This window comes from Lynx rufus, unplaced genomic scaffold (genome assembly GCF_022079265.1).
Source record: "Lynx rufus isolate CCGP_SWC_20201006 ecotype Redwood Valley unplaced genomic scaffold, mLynRuf1.p SCAF_32, whole genome shotgun sequence".
In the NCBI taxonomy this organism is placed as follows: domain Eukaryota; kingdom Metazoa; phylum Chordata; class Mammalia; order Carnivora; family Felidae; genus Lynx; species Lynx rufus.
The window spans coordinates 624,022-640,336 of NW_025814848.1; the positions used below are offsets into that span (position 1 = coordinate 624,022).

Genomic DNA, 16,315 nt, shown 5'->3' on the forward strand with positions numbered 1-16,315 from the left:
GTGACAGGCAGCGGATCTCTTCCACCGTGGGTGCTGCTGCAGGCCCCCTCCCACAGCCCCAGCCTGTAGACACGTCAGGGGCAGCCAGCCTTACCAGTCCCCCTGCAGTGGAGGCCAGCCTATGAGGAAGCAGGGCAGGCTATGGATTTGGTATCTTTCCAGAGTCCAGGAAGGTTGTCTGGCCTATGCTAGACCCCCTTGACTCCTGAAATCCCCACCACTAAAGCTACTTCTTTAAACATTTTTTTAAATGTTTATTTATTTTTTAGAGAGAGAGAGAGAGAGGAACAGAGCATGAGTGGGGAGGGGCAGAGAGAGAAGGAGACACAGAATCCTAAGCAGGTTCCAGGCTCGGAGCTGACAGCACAGAGCCCAATGCGGGGCTCGAACCCGCAAACCATGAGATCATGACCTGAGCAGAAGTGAGATGCTTAACTGACTGAGCCACCCAGGCGCCCCTGAAGCTGCTTCTTTCAGCCAAGTGTCTCTGTAAAAATATAAACAGCCCATGGGGCATCTAGGTGGCTCAGTCGGTTAGGCGTCCCACGTCGGCTCAGATCATGATCTCACAGTTCATTGGTTCCAGGCCCGCATCGGGCTCTGTGCTGACAGCTCCAAGCCTGGAGCCTGCTTCGGAATCTGTGTCTCCCTTTGTCTGCCCCTCCCCTGCTCATGCTCTGTCTCTGTCTCAAAGATAAATAAACGTTAAAAAATAAATAAATAAACAGCCCAGATACAAGGACCTACCGTCTCATGGCAGATCTTCAAGTCCAAGAACATAGGTCTTGTCCATAGAAGCATGTAGAGGGGCAGTGTTCCTTAGTAGACAGTATTTCCAGAAGACTGAAACTAAATGGAATGGTTTACTTTGAGGCTTTGGATGTGAAGGATAATAGTTCCCCCACAGGAGGACCCCAGTGTAAAGGAGGGCAAGAAATCAGTTGAACTCTTCGTCCAGGTCTCCTCCTCAACCTCCTGGAGGTACCTTCCTCGTGCAAGCCTAACGTAGTAGTAACCATCTGGAACACAGTTTGCACATATGTGCCTGTTTGCCAGGACATTTGCCCCAGTTTGATCAGAAGCTCTGAGTCTACGGGAGCCTGGCCAGGGACAGGAGACATGAGGTCCACCACCATCCCAAGAGACCCAGGGTCAGGCTTTGAAGCGTCTAGAAGAGGAGAGAGGGCTTTTTTGTTTTTTTGGCCAAAATAGCAACCTATGCAGTGAAGGTGGTAGATGGAGGGATTTGGGCTCTAATAAGAAACAGGAGGACAAGTTTCCTCAAGCCCAAGGTCAGTGTGCTGCCTGCAGGGCCAGGACCTGAGCCCAAACATTGCTCCAATTCTTCCTTCGGTTTCACTGTCTCTTCTCCAGCATACTGTTCTCTGTGTGGTCAGTAGTAAGCAAGGACTCCTTCCTCTGTCTCTGTCTCTCTCTGTCTCTCTCTCCAGCTACTTGCTTGATATAAAATGGGAATTGTAACACACTGTTGTCAGTATGAATTAAGCGTCAATTAATACCTCAAAACACAAACTAAGGAAATCCACATATGCATTATTATGTAAATATTAACTCCCATAGTAATGCTACATAATTATGACCTAATTGTGTCTTGAGGCACAAGTATCAGGTTTTCATTCAAAGACAAGATCCGCTTTTTCCTGTTGGCTTACTAGGACTGCATCTCACACAGTCAGCCAGCAATCCAGGGAACAGGCTAATCACGAACCGTGCTCCTGAAATTAGAAAACTCAGGACTTTGTTGAAGCAAGAGAGAAATAAGTAGGGCCACGAACTCAGAGCGCCATTTGCAATAACCCGTCTTTTCCCCCTCACTCAATATGCACCAGCATATTGAAATGTACCTGGAGGACAACAGAGCTTCAGAAACTGCGGAGTGTAACCTTAAGCCATAAACAGTTCGCTTAGAAAGTCTCACAACCACGTGTCTTGATGGAGACACACTCAGGGTCTGAGAAGCCAGTCTAGACTAGGACGACCACACCTGAGTAAGACCACCCGACCCCGGGGCTCTGCATTCATGGCGAGTCCAGGTGACAGTAAGGATGTGCTCTGCGTGACTCGAAGATACAGCAACTCAGGTCTGCTCCTCTTCGGAGGCTGTGAATCAACCCATTTTATGAAAGATAAAAACCTGACTCCCTGCTGTTCCATGGGCTGTCCCTCCTGTCCTATCCCAGAAAAGAGTTAAATTATAGACAGTTCACTGTTATCCGGGAGCAGGGAAGCTGACATCCTCGTGGCTGAAACTGAATCCTAGTTCAATAATTGTTGAAATGTATCAATAGCTTGTTAAATCCACAAGACCTGACATACATCCTCTCATTTTATCCTTGTACCTATCGTTACAGGTAAGTATGACACCTGTTCCAATCAGGGATTCAGTAACAGGCTGAAGGTCCCATGGAGCTGGGATGCAAAGCCATTTGTGTTCAACAAACCTGTGTGCATTTCATCGTCTGCTGGCCTCAACCCCATGGGGATTCTGCTGTTTTATTTCTCGCTGCCTTTGTCTACTTACCCCCTCTTAAAATCCTGATTCAGAGGCAAATCAGTTGTGTAGACTAAACTGAAGAATCTCAAATGATAAAAATGTAACTCAGGCAAATAAGCATTTCTTTATTCAAAAATACCAAAAATTGGCATATTTCACCTATCAGCATTTCCAACAAGCTTTTGTTTCACTTCTCATGCAACCCCGATTTTGCTGCTATACCAGATTAAATGGCCACATTTTCATTTTTCCCCCCAGAATTTAGATACCTTTTTTTTAAATGTGTGTCCAAAACTCCGATTGGACTTTAGCAAAGCCTTGAACCTTTGTAAAAATTTTGTTAGGTAAACTCTAGTATTTTCAGATTGGGTTCTGCAACAACACGCTTAGTGGCAAAGTGGATGTCTCTTGCCACATTTACCTCAGCAGCGTAGAGGCTGATAAAAGTTGATAGAGCTTTGGACAATATTGCAAGGTTATTTTGAACTGAGACAGCCATAAAAGGCTAGAAAGTTTTAACTCTGTCACTTCTACGGCAGTGAAGGCTGTTCAGCCCAGCAGATCGGTCTGATTTGTTCATTTAATATATCATTTTTGCATTAATCGAGCACAATTGATGAGAAAGATTCCCACTCTGTAAAATTTCCAGCTAATGGTTTGGAAATGTACTTGAATTTTGCACCCAATAATTCATTTTAGAATTTTCAAAGAGTAGATAGTTTAGGCAAGCTGAGATAAATCCCAGACAAATGGGGAAACATCTGATCGACGTGTGTTTTCATTGTAAGCACCATTAGTGAGTTTATCTAATTAATTATTTTCTGCAATAGAACAGAGGCCTTTTACTAAAAGGTCTTCCACTTTGCAGACCCATGCCCTTTATAAAGCCTTTCATCTAAAACGATTTAACCAAACTTTGTTATGATGGCGATCACCAGTGTGGCCCTACAAAGGCTTGAGATGTGAGTTCGTTACATAGATGAAAGTTCTAACAAAGGTAATTTGGAAAATAAAGCTCCCCATAATTTACTGCATTTGCTGATAACATTTGTTAGAAATCTGAAAGTTCTCTTTTCATTTTTGTGCCTCAATTACAAAAAAAAAAAATTAGAGCTGAAAATGGGTTGTATCATTAAAGTTTCTTGCTGATGGAAAACTGTAATAACAGCTGTCATTTAGGTGCATTTATAAAGATTTTCAGTAAAATTACTTCCAATAGGTTTGCCCCACTCCTGAAAGCAGCAATCAACATTTCTTTTCCAATTAAAATCATGTATTTGGTCATCTCTGGAGCCGGTCGAAAATTACCATATGGACATATAAGAAATAGTATTAAACAAAATTTAGATATTAAATGAAAATGCCATAGGAAGGCAGCATTGTCTTCATCTTGAAACAAGTGTTGCTAATAAAGTGAATGGGGTAATCTGATTTTTTATTTTGAAGAAAAGTTCTTTCAAATTTAAGGGTGATCCAAGTAAACCTCACTTTAAATTCAAGAAGACTTTGGAAAAGAGATGAACCTATCTGACTATACAGAGCCCCCATGCACTTAACCACATTTGATCAAACTTGTCCAAATTCACAGAAATGCTATTTCCATGGATAGGAACTTACAAGCATGTAAGTAATAAATAAAGAATAAGCATTAGGCAAATAGCACTACATTTAACATATAGTTTATTTAGAACTGAATTTGCTTATATTGTATCTGGCTTCAGTAAACCCACAAAGTAGTAATTTGTTCACTCATTCATTCCTTTTACAAATGTTCAATTTGCATTTGAGGCCAAATGAATGAAATTTATACTACAGTAGTATGATCCTGCCCTTTAAGAGGTGACAAAATGTAGGAAAACTAAGTGAACATAAAACACTTCCCAAGCGTTCCAGAGCAACATGTAAATAAGGAAGGTGGATGGATTGCTGGCTATCACACTAGGAATTCAAAAGAAGGAAAGACGACTCTGGAGGCAACTTCCCCGAGGAAGTAAGTCCAAAACTAGCCTTGAAGAAAGGTACCAGGAGATAGAGGGGAGCATAGTGCTATGGGGAATTTCAAAGACATGAATGAAACTGTGCACGCAGGGGTCAGGAAGAAATCTGGACTGAGTGGAGCAGGAAGTCTTGGTGAGAAAGAGCAAAGTATGAGGAAGAGCAGAGCACAGAGGTCCCAGATGATTGGGAACTTGACTTTGAGTCATCATACAATGTGGAGATGTTGGTTGTGATGGGGAGAGAACGCGATTAGGAAAGTTAACCTGCAGGGTAAAGGAGGAAGAGCAGGACATGAAAATGGAAAGGCAGAATAGACTACTAGCTCCAACCCAGAGGGGCCTGGCTATTGGCAACAGACCCGCCAGGCACTACACAGAGCAAACTGAAGAAAGCAAAAGGGCGGAATCAAAGATGAAACTCATCTGAGCCCAGACTCGGGGCTTGCGAGACTCATGAAGTCAGCGCTCACCTCTGGGGGGCCATCAGAGGGCTTCCACGCAGGATTAGAGCCCACCGGGGACTATGCAAGAATCCTATGAAACAGTGTCCTGCAGGAACACTAGGAACCCTTGATCCTCATGGGAATGGGAACCTCAGACTTCGATTCATAACATCCTCAACATCTGTGGCTTTGAGTTGTTTTTTTTTTTTGTTTGTAAGGATCTAGAAAGATCTAGAAGATTCCTACTTTTTACCTTCTCGCCCTCTTCCTACTATCCTGCCGCTTACCGGTTTTCCTAGCACCTTTGGTCTGACGAGAGCAGGTGTCCCTCCACAGACAACAATGACACTCTGGACAGTGGCTCTCAGGCAGCTTTTCTGTCTTGTGCACATTAAAGCCCCACCGTTTCCTATCTTAGTACCTATCTTTGTTAAGCTAAAAGAAATCTGAAGAGGAGCTTTGCTTTTATGAAAAAAGGACAAAATGAAAAAAAATAGCATTCAGCGCACACCCTCAGCAGCCAGAGGGGCGCCACCAGGCTCTTTCCCCGGGAGCTACACTCAGCATCAAGCCGCCCACCAGAGCTTTGAACTGTGTCTGTGAGCATCTGTGCTTTACCTCGGTGTATTTCCAGCATCCGTTAGCAAGATATATCCTAAGGTACCAGAAGAGCCTAAGAGAGATTATTTTTGGGGTCTGGGAACACTCAAAAATTCTCCCATATACATTAAAGGTAAATAGTTCTTCGCTTTCCACCATTTTGGCTTACAAAAGGTTTCTTAGAAATGCTTTCTTTTCAGATAGTGAGGGAAACCAGGAAATCGTAAATGCTCCTAAAGACGGGGGTGTGGAATGTGAAATTAATCCTAGAATTTCTCCCTATTCCTCATGTATTCTGTGGCACAGAAAAAAAAGTCCTTGAAATCAGTCATCCCTGATTTTCGTCTTTCTGCACATCTCAGTAAAGGATGTCATTATTTCAAGCACTTGTGATGAAGTAAAGATAGCATAATAGTCCATATCATAAAAAGGAAGCTTAGACGAGCAGTTTGCTGCCTTGTGAAACACGAACTGATTGGTTATACAAGTCAAATACCTCCCCCCACAGATATTTATTCCCCTAGACCCTCTCTCCCATGGCATTCCTCCTTTACGGACTTGAGCTTCTCCTACAGTTAGAAAGGCAGAGTTTCTGCTACCTTGAACACCGCCTATGTTGACATGGGATGCTTACACCTCTCCTTCTGGATCTTACTATCATCCTTCTTGCTGCCCTTGGGCAGACACCTGCCATAATTTCTCTTTTTCAGTATCACTTACTTTTTGTGTTATTCTGTTGACTTACTTCACCTTCCTAAGCAGAGTTTGCTCCTCTGTGGAGGGGAGTCAGTAAGTAGCTAGCTCATAGGGCTATTCTTTGTTTTAAGTGACATTATGTTAGTGTTACAGTCATTATTATTATTCCATAGTGAGATAGACCAGTGAGGAATCAATTTAGGACAGGGCTGGACTTGGAATTCTCCTTTTTAGAAGCAGTCTGGTCATTGAATCAAGTTGGCCAACAAGAAAAGAGATACTTTCACTTCAAAAGCTTGAAGCCAATTTAATTCAATGGCCACTGAATCTGTTGTTATAATTCTGTATGGGGATAAATTGGTCGACCCACCCGTTATTTTCAGTATAACTTCCAGGTTAAAGTAGTCATTAATCAAAGATAAACCTAACCGGCCTTTTTGTACTCTTGACCAAATCACTATCCGTCGACTATATTTAAAAAATCAACCCAGGGGCGCCTGGGTGGCGCAGTCGGTTGGGCGTCCGACTTCAGCCAGGTCACGATCTCGCGGTCCGTGAGTTCGAGCCCCGCGTCGGGCTCTGGGCTGATGGCTCAGAGCCTGGAGCCTGTTTCCGATTCTGTGTCTCCCTCTCTCTCTGCCCCTCCCCAGTTCATGCTCTGTCTCTCTCTGTCCCAAAATAAATAAACGTTGAAAAAAAAAAAAATTAAAAAAAAAAAATCAACCCAAACATTTGGTCTTTATTGTAAGAAGTCAAAATCTGTATCAACTTATTGAAATAGCAGGATGGAATAACTTTTTGCAGTGTGTCAACAAATAATTTGAGTTTTTGACAGTGTTTTCCTCCTTCACTAGAATTATATAGCCATTGGTCCTTTTGGGTTTTCTTAGAACTTGATTTGAAAGCTGAATTTGATGCTTATGAAATTTGTGACTTACTTTGGAGAATTATGCATTTGCTTTAGGACCATCTTTTCAGTTGAAATACAGTACATCTCTTGAAGAACCATCATTTCCAAAAGCGTGTTCCAAAGTTGTATTGTGATCTTACAAAATGTAATGATAGGATGGTAGGAACCAGAGATCACTCAAAGTTCAATCCCTTCATTGTACGGGGAAGGTAACTGAGATTCAGAGATTTCAGAAGGCATCTAGTAAATTATTGAACATTGAAGCTCCTAAGTTGTTGGAAAACTATAATGCAAGTCATTTGCCTTGATATCCAGCGTTATTTTTACTATACCAGTACATTCTAATGTCATTTAGGGAAATAAATCTAATTGGCAGTTGGGAAATGGAAATTGTTTAGAAATTTTCATTGTCTCTCTGAAGGAAAATTTTAAAATTTAATTGACAATAGGGCCAAGATCCATGATATCTTCAATTTCACAAGTGATCGGTGCCCCCATTCAGAGGATGAAAACCCTTTCTAGAGCTTTTGAAACTGTGATGGCTTAGTAGCCTCTTGCTTTAGTCACCCAGCTCCTGTGTCAAAAAGAGAGGAAGAGAGAGAGACTTCCAGCTGGGAATCGAGGTCTTGCTTCAAAGCTTTTATCTTCAGAGGAAAGAAATCTTGTGAATTTCATTAATGTCAACAAGATCTGAGAAGATTTGAAGTGTTTAAGCCCTTGGGCATCTCCAGCATGCCAAATGCTGTGGTTGTTGTAAGTTATTGGTTGCAAAAGCATTGCAACTTTGATTCACACCCCCCATGAATGAAGAGACTTTGGAAATAGCCATTGTACAGTCATACTTAAGGGTATATTGAAAACCATCACTTTCCAAGAAGATATGAAGTCAGCCAAAGAAACGGCGGCTTAAGCTTGGGTTAAACATGAAACACCCAGAATTCCGAATGGGGTGGCATATGTTATGGTTAGGAAACAAAAGACTAGTCTTCTCAAAGTACCATAGCAAAGCTAAGAAGGAAAACAAAAGAAGCATTGGTGTGGAATTCTAAAAGCAGATAACCTCAAAGCATCTCCCCAAAAGGGTCCTTCTCTTAGAATACAAAACGGAATTGAGTTATAGGGTTTTTCTTCCCCCTTCACGTTCTTCTCCATTCTCTCATCTCAAAAATGATCAGACTGGAATTCACAATGGTTTCCACTGTACTTTTCCAAACTTTATGGGAGAAAGCCCTTTTATTCCAAAATAGGCAACTGTTTCTATTAAGTAAATTGAGTCCAAGCTAACCCCAAATAAATGAATATTTCTGGCAAAACAAATATTGACAATTTAAACTAGGTCTTGAAATTGAAATGTTCTTAAAAAACAAAATATATCTTAAAAAGAAAAACTCAAGAACAACACCTTCTAAACCTTTTCATAAATATTATGAGATACCTTTTAATGACATATCTTTTTTTAATGAGAGTTGTCTTTTTAATAAATCTCTTTTGGAAACTGTTAGTTTTATTCTACTAAAGCTGACATCTGCCTAAATATCAGTAAGTGTGCCCAAGGAATTACTGTTTGGGTCATCACAATCTCCTAATTGCTAAATCTACTAAACCCAAGGGAAAAATTTGTTCAGAATCATCCAACAGAAAATCTGTGATGGTTCAGTATCATCAAGAGACACATGACAATAATATTTGCAGTACATTCTACCTGCGCATACCTGCCAAGACCTGAACCCAGGTCCTGGAGGCTCACTTTCTCCATGATGATGACGTCGCTGAAACCCAGTCTGAAGCAATGCAGCTTTTGAGCTATGACTGAAGCTGTCACAGGCTACAGGTCCCGACAGGTAAAGCTCCCTACAGTAGGTCTTTAGAGCTCGGGAAATATTTTAGTTCAGCATTCGAGAAGCCAATAAATGCCTTTTCTGATCCAGAAAGAAATGATTTGGCTTCTCCTTTTCGCATTTTTTTTTTAATCTCACTGTCGCTTCAGGGAGATCGTCCAGCCCCGATGGGCAAACACCGTGGGACCAGAGTTCTTGCTGCCCACTCGGCTCGCCAGCCATTCCACCTGGGTACATGCTGTGACAAACGTGCTCTCCGCGAGTCGCTCTCCATCAATGGATGCTCTCAGACTGAGAACAGCTTCGGGCCGGACTTGGCCTGGATTCACGTTCAAATACCGTGTCTGCAGAGTGCCTATGCTTGACGACACGTTAGACCCCACGCACGAATGGCCAGAGAAGGGCGTAGCCAAACCATGATGCGTCAGTAGCAATTTATTTCAAAGCCCTGGTTTTACGGCTGTCGTTTAGCCTTAGGTGCGCTGAGAGCATCGGTCTGCCTGGCTCACTGTCTGGTGTGGCCAACGGCTGCAGCGGATGTTGTGCCGTCAGGTTAATCAGCCTTTTGTCTGAGAAATGTGCTGATTCCTCCAGTTATTTAAAGAGCTGTTGTACACCGAAGGGGTAACGTGAACCGCCGTTGCTGGTGAGCGTGGGGAGTTAACGTCGTAAATTCGGAGTCTGGACATCATTTGAATCCTGCCTCACCCTTTCCCGATCCGCTCAGGTGGTTTCGCGCTGAGTTTCCCAAGCCAGTGCTTCCTTTAAGGGCGTTTGGTTCCTTGGCTTCGAAAAGCACCCACGTGGTGGGCAGTTTCAGGATGACAGGTGGATGGAGGCACCCCTCCCATGGGATCCCGCTCCTCCCTCAGGGGGCGAGGCTGCCGCTTGGGCCAGGAGATGCCCCCAAAGTCACAGAAACGTTTCTCTTGAAATGGTGCCTGCTAATTTTCCTAGGTCGTGACCAGAAAGTGCACGTTGATTTCATAAATTATTTCGTCTGTTAGAATCACGTTAGTACTGCTTCAGGTATGTGGAATAAGCATTGTTTTATATTTCTCATGCTTCAAATAGTGCTTTCACTTCCAAATAACTCCTTTGCGTATTACAGTTCGTGTAAGAGTAGCTACACATTTAAGACTATTTACCAAAAAAAACCGTTAGAGTCAGAAAAATCCAAAATTGAATTTCACTGTGCTTGGCCCTCCCTGTGGCCATCTGTACGTCCTTTTACCACTCTCCATGTGTCTAAGATAAGAAGTCTGGGGCGCCTGACAGATAAGGGTTCTCTCAGGACACGGGTTCCACTGACCACCCACGCAGTAAGGGACACGCCTGTGGCTTAGAGGCTTCGTGAGGTCAAGGAGCATGAGCCTGAACTTCCTTCCATGGTGGGTGCATGTGATCAAGGCATTCGACAAGAGGGGGATCAGTTAGATGACCCCAGCTGGAGGATAAGCTCTCCCAACGACAAGAGCCCCTTTTTCCTGTATTGGAAGCGGAGATGTGTCTCACGTCATCTCCCTTTGAGGCGGCCCTTGGTGACCGGGTGTTACGGTGGTGACCTCACGGACACAAGCTGAGCTCCTCACCAGGAGGATGCTGTCGTCCAGATGCAAGGCTGGGATATACACATCCCACTCCTGACCAATACGGCACCTGGAAAGAGCAAGCACCCAGGGAAGGACAGTTTAAAGAGGGCTGTATAGAAAAAAAGTGTGCATGTGATGACACATATTGCCTACGTCATCAGCATTTGCGGCATTCAGAATCGTAAATGCACTTACAATAGTCCCTAACCGGGCACAACTTTCAAGCCCTACCTGCATGCCTCCTGCATGAAAGCATCCCCAAGAAGAGAAACAATACCCTCGTTCGACTCTGCTTGCATAGTATCCCTCTAGAAAAGTGGTGTGGCTGAAACCACCACTTATAGTCCTATTTGTTTGGTTATAAATAAAACATCTCTCTTCCCTCACCAAAGTATCTTTCCAGCTGCTGGACATAAAACAGATTCCAAGCTTCCTAAATTGAAATGTCATCCTCCTAATCAGAATTGACGATTGTAAATAACCATCTGGTTTTGTGTGTGTGTGTGTGTGTTTTTTGGTTTTTTTTTTTGAGTGCCCTAGTCTCACAAGAGTACTTTCTGGCGGCATCATGTGTATTTAAAGTGGTGAGCTTGGGGCGCCTGGGTGGCGCAGTCGGTTAAGCGTCCGACTTCAGCCAGGTCACGATCTCACGGTCCGTGAGTTCGAGCCCCACGTCAGGCTCTGGGCTGATGGCTCAGAGCCTGGAGCCTGTTTCCGATTCTGTGTCTCCCTCTCTCTCTGCCCCTCCCCCGTTCATGCTCTGTCTCTCTCTGTCCCAAAAATAAATAAACGTTGAAAAAAAATTAAAAAAAAAAATAATAAAGTGGTGAGCTCCAGGTCAGATTCTCAAAGAAAGTGGCAATACAGCTGTTTTGAAAAGGAGACCACATTGCTCACCTGCTTCTCAGCATGGTTTGACACTAACCCATGCCCTGTCATCCTTGCAGCATGGAAAATAAGGGAATGTGTTCCTTCTGGGGCTTTTTCCTGCCCCAGTGATATACATTCTGCAACCACTAAACATGCCCAGTCCAAGTCACTTTCTGAGTAAGCAACTTCCATTGTGTTCTGTTCCCTTTATCATTTGGGCTTCTACACTGCTGAGAAACAAAAAAGCTACATAGTTTTACTTACTCCTACAGTTAAATATTTTTTAAAAAAGCAAGAATAGGTTATTATTGAAATGAAGTGTGGTTGTCAACTGTAGCCTTCTGGAAGTCAGTGGGAAAAACAGGGTGTGTTAAGCTTTCCTTTGTGTGCAGACTTTCCAAACCCCCCTCTGCCTCCAGCGGGAAAATATGTCTGTCCCGTGATCTATTCAGTTCTTGACCTTTGGACTAATATGCCAACAAAAGGCACCATTTATTAGTGATTAATTTACGTATTTCTGCCATACGAAACTGGATCAAGGCTGTCACTGCTCAGCGCCATCACCAGTTATCGTTGCCCTGTGCCCTCCAGGGGTTTGTGCTGTGGGCTCGTCTGTTCTGTGCAAGTGTGGGCCACGCCACCTTCTCCCTAAGTGCACCTCTTCCAGGACCGGGAGTGCCTATCAGGAAGAGGCACACACATTCTCCCCCATTCCGGATGGAATCCTGGGAAGCTGAAGTTGTTCCTGAAAGATGCATTCTCTGATATCGATCTCCCTTGTTACCCGTTATCTGTCTCTGTCCTTCCCCTCCTGCCCCTTCTTCTGACTCCCTTGTCCTGTCTTCTTTTGGAGTTTGTTCCTTAAGATCTATTCTTCACACCTGTAACAAGTATCAACGACCTCCCCGTTCCCCCGCCCCCCACAACACACAAACACATGCACAAGCTTCCTTCTTCTCTTTTAATTCAACCGAAAGATCTTCTCCTCTTGGAAAGTTCCCCCAAGTGGATTGATAACCACGCTGTCCTCTCTAGTGGGCAAGCCTGACTGCAACTCTCTCTTCTTCCTTCACCATGTAAATCTAAAGAAAAAAAAAAAAAAAGACCATTTAGTTTAAGTGTGCGTTTGTCTACATTTTTGTTTCTAAAAAGTTTATCTTTCGGGCACCTGGGTGGCTCAGTCTGTTGAGCGTCCAGCTTCGGCTCAGGTCATGATCTCACGGTCCGTGGGTTCGAACCCCACGTCGGGCTCTGTACTGACAGCTTGGAGCCTGCTTCACATTCTGTGTCTCCCTCTCTCTCTGCCCCTCCCCCGCTCATGCTCTGTGTCTCTCTCTGTCAAAAATAAATAAACATTAAAAAAAATTTTTTAAGTTTATCTTTCGCTTAAAAGAAATAGGGTAAAAATAGTTTTTCAAACATCTAATCTCTTATTTGTTCCACAATAACTCTTTGCTATTTGGTTATTTTGGATGATCAACTACCCTGTGCCTCAAACTTTAGCTTAAATTGAGCTTACTGTGTGATCATAGAAATGCTTCCATCATGAGCAAGAAAACCCCACATAATTATAATGGCTTGGTGTTGTAAGGTCATTTGCTAAGAAAAGTTGATATACACTATAGCTGTGTGACCGTAATCTCTCTCTCTCTCTCTCTGAAAATTACTAATATTTCTGCCTGCCTTCACCCTCACTAAAAGAAACTCATCAGGAGAGCAATTCATTTTCCCTATGCTATCGAAGACAGTGATATTTCTGTAATAAGTTTCTGGAAAAATCAAGCAAAAGAACTGCTTATCTCTGCTACGTGGGATTGTGACTGTTACTTTTAATACTGACCTGAACCACTACTCAGTCTTTTCTTAAATGTCCAGAGTATCTGGGGAAGAAGTTTGAAATACCATTTTCCCCTCTATGATTTTCACGTTCGAGCAAGATCAACATTTTGGAGCCATACTTGAAATGCAGATAGAATAAGGACTTTCATCTGGTGTAGTGCACATTTTCAGGTTGCAGCTCCCCGCCCCCTGCCCCATGTGGCCACCGCCTGAGCTCACAGCCCATTCGCTGCCCCTCACTTCAGCAGAGGTGAAACGGGGTCATGTCAGCAACTGGGCAGAGCCATGGTACCACCGTGCTTACTGGGAGAGCAAATGTGGTTGAGGCCCTTGGAAATCTGTGAGCAGAGTACAAACCGAATGCGTGTCAAGACGGCTGTTAGGGGGCTGCTGGGTGGCTCAGCCGGTTGAGCGTCCGACTCTTGATTTTGGCTCAGGCCACGATCTCACGGTTCATGGGTTCAAGTCCCGCATCGGGCTCTCTGCTGACAGTGGGGATCCTGCTTGGGATTCTCTCTCCTCTCTCTCTGCCCCACCCCACTTTCTCTCTCTCTCTCTCTCTCTCTCTCTCTGTCTAAAATAAATAAACTTAAAAAAGAAAAGATGCTCCTGGGGAGAACCTCATGGAGTTTCTATACTCTGCCTTGAAGCCAAGGGTCTCCATTTTAGTCAGACTCCCGCACATCTGGGTCATTCCTGCAGCCAGGTTGCACACGATCACATACTTCTCCTCCGATTGCTTGAGATGGGGTTTGCAGACCCAGGTTCCCGAGGCTGCCGAAGGCCAGTGCTGGTACTTCCTTCCCTCGCCGAGCCAGAGAGGCAGCTGCGGGGGTCACTTCAAGCCTTGGCCTTGGCCGTGTCCTCCAGGCACCAGGTCCTCCGCCTGGACAGTGACACGCAGTCCCTGGGAAACGGTAACTAATAGCCGTTGTACAAATGTTGGGCAAAAATCAAGAGCAGACGGTGCTCAACAGCAGCAAAGACAAGGGTCGAGCTAAGCCTCTCCTGCCAGAGCACATCCGCTTAACCCGCAGCGGGCCAGCCCCTCACCCGACCACAGACAGTTCACTCTAGTTTTTGTTTTCAATGTTTTTAATTTTTGAGACAGACAGAGACAGAGTGTGAATGGGGCAGCGGCAGAGAGAGAGAGAGGGAGACACAGAATCCGAAGCAGGCTCCAGGCTCCGAGCTGTCAGCGCAGACCCCGACGCGGGGCTTGAACCCACAAACGGCGAGATCGTGACCGGAGCCGAAGTGGGATGCTTAACCGACTGAGCCGCCCAGGCACCCCCAGACTGTTCCCTTGAAATATGCCATGTTGTGGCCTTGAAGAACTCACTGTCCGAGAGAACACTCTGGAAGAGTCAGCTTTGAGATTTGTGATCTGTAGTGTAATGGTGATTACACCACTTTTGTTGATTCTGTTACTCCTTTAGTTTCAATGGCTTTTCATCAGCTGCGATCTAGGACCTCGTATTTTTATAGATTTGTCACTCACTACCCCTAAAACTCTACAAGATCACATTTAAAAAAAATGTTAAATGCTTGCATCTCCTAACAAGCATGCAGAGAAAATGCCTAGAGCGACGTGTAGGGTTTTTGGGGGGGAAACTGCAGAATAACGGGCCTCTTTGTGTGTTTGCATGAACTAGTTAACTCGGGAGACGGCATCGACTACAGCCAGCAGAAGAGGGAGAACATCGGTGACCTGATCCAGGAGACGCTGGAGGTCCTGGAGCGCTACGGAGGAGAAGACGCCTTCATCAACATCAAGTACATGGTCCCCACCTACGAGTCGTGCTTGCTGAACTAGAGGCAGGAACAGCTGGGATGGGGGAGGGCTTGCCTTAGTGCCCAGATCATCTGTCTCTGCTGCTTTTAGCATCTCATTACTTGTGACTTCTACAGCTTTCTTTTCTACAGCTGCTAAAATAGTGGCTCATGGGCCGTTGGACCATTAGCCCCATTGAGAGCAAAGTTTTCCAATACATAAATAGTGCCTGTTTCTTAGATTACAATAGCGTACTGTGCTTATTTGTTCTAAGAGAAGAATTGCTTCTTTATACAACTCGGACAGAAGCAGGAGTCCGAGTCAAACCTTCAGTTGTATAGACAATAAAACTATAATTTTCATGCGCAGTTCAGCGATAGCTGTTATGTGTCTGCTTGCCCTGAGGCTGATGTCAGAGGTTGTAAGGGGAGGACTGATGCCGCCCGCCTAATAGGTGTTTGTCGTGGCCGAGCAGCACCTCTCCGGCAGCTGTGCGGAACAATGTTCTCCGACATTCAATAAAACCATCGAGTCTGTTTCAATTGTGCAAGGACAGTCTTGCGGGCCCGTTATGAACCTCAGCGACAAACGTAGTTAACGCTTCGAGCCCCGTGGTCGTCTGGGCTTTGCGGGGCTTTCTGGTGTATGCTGGGGTGGGGCTGGGGGTGCGGCTGGGGTGGGGGTGGGGAGGGCGGCGGGCAGGGTGACGCATGAAAGGCAGCAGCAAACGTGGTCAAACAACGCTCCTGTGAATCCTTGTCCCCCCTACGCGATGACACATCTCAGGACCTGGTGGTTCACTGACAAGATGTCACCCAGCCGCTTGTCCGGGGCTTTGGTCATTTCTGAAGATGACCTGTACGCATCTGAATGATTCCTTGGCAATTTCTCCTTTCCTCCGCCTCCTCTCGCCAGGTGGATGTGTTCTCATAGCACCGCTCTGATCGCAGCGTTTAGGAATTTCATTGAACCCCCCCCCACCACCCCACAAAAAAAAACAAAAAAAAACAAAAAAAAAAAACAAAGAACATGTACTTTTTCACTCAACTGAGAGAGAAAAAAAGTGCCCGAAGAGAAACCCAACTGTAGGGCACTCAGCCCTGACAATGGCTTTTCAGGCACGCAGGCCCTGAGCTCGGGGCGCTTGAAACCCAGCCCAGAAAGGTTCTTCAAGACGGAGCCCTGACTTTGCACGCCTGCGCAACGCCGCAGCACCCAGACACGCATGGCCTGAAGTTTCT

General features: G+C 44.8%; 1 protein-coding gene across 1 annotated transcript in view; it reads left to right on the forward strand.

Annotated features, from left to right (window-relative positions):
* PACRG (parkin coregulated) overlaps positions 1-15,116 on the forward strand; it is a 510,195-nt gene extending 495,079 nt beyond the window's left edge. Inside the window, exon 5 of the mRNA XM_047093169.1 lies at positions 14,956-15,116. Coding sequence (XP_046949125.1) covers positions 14,956-15,116 — 161 coding nt within the window. The remainder of the gene's footprint in view (positions 1-14,955) is intronic.
* Positions 15,117-16,315: the final 1,199 nt, after the last annotated feature.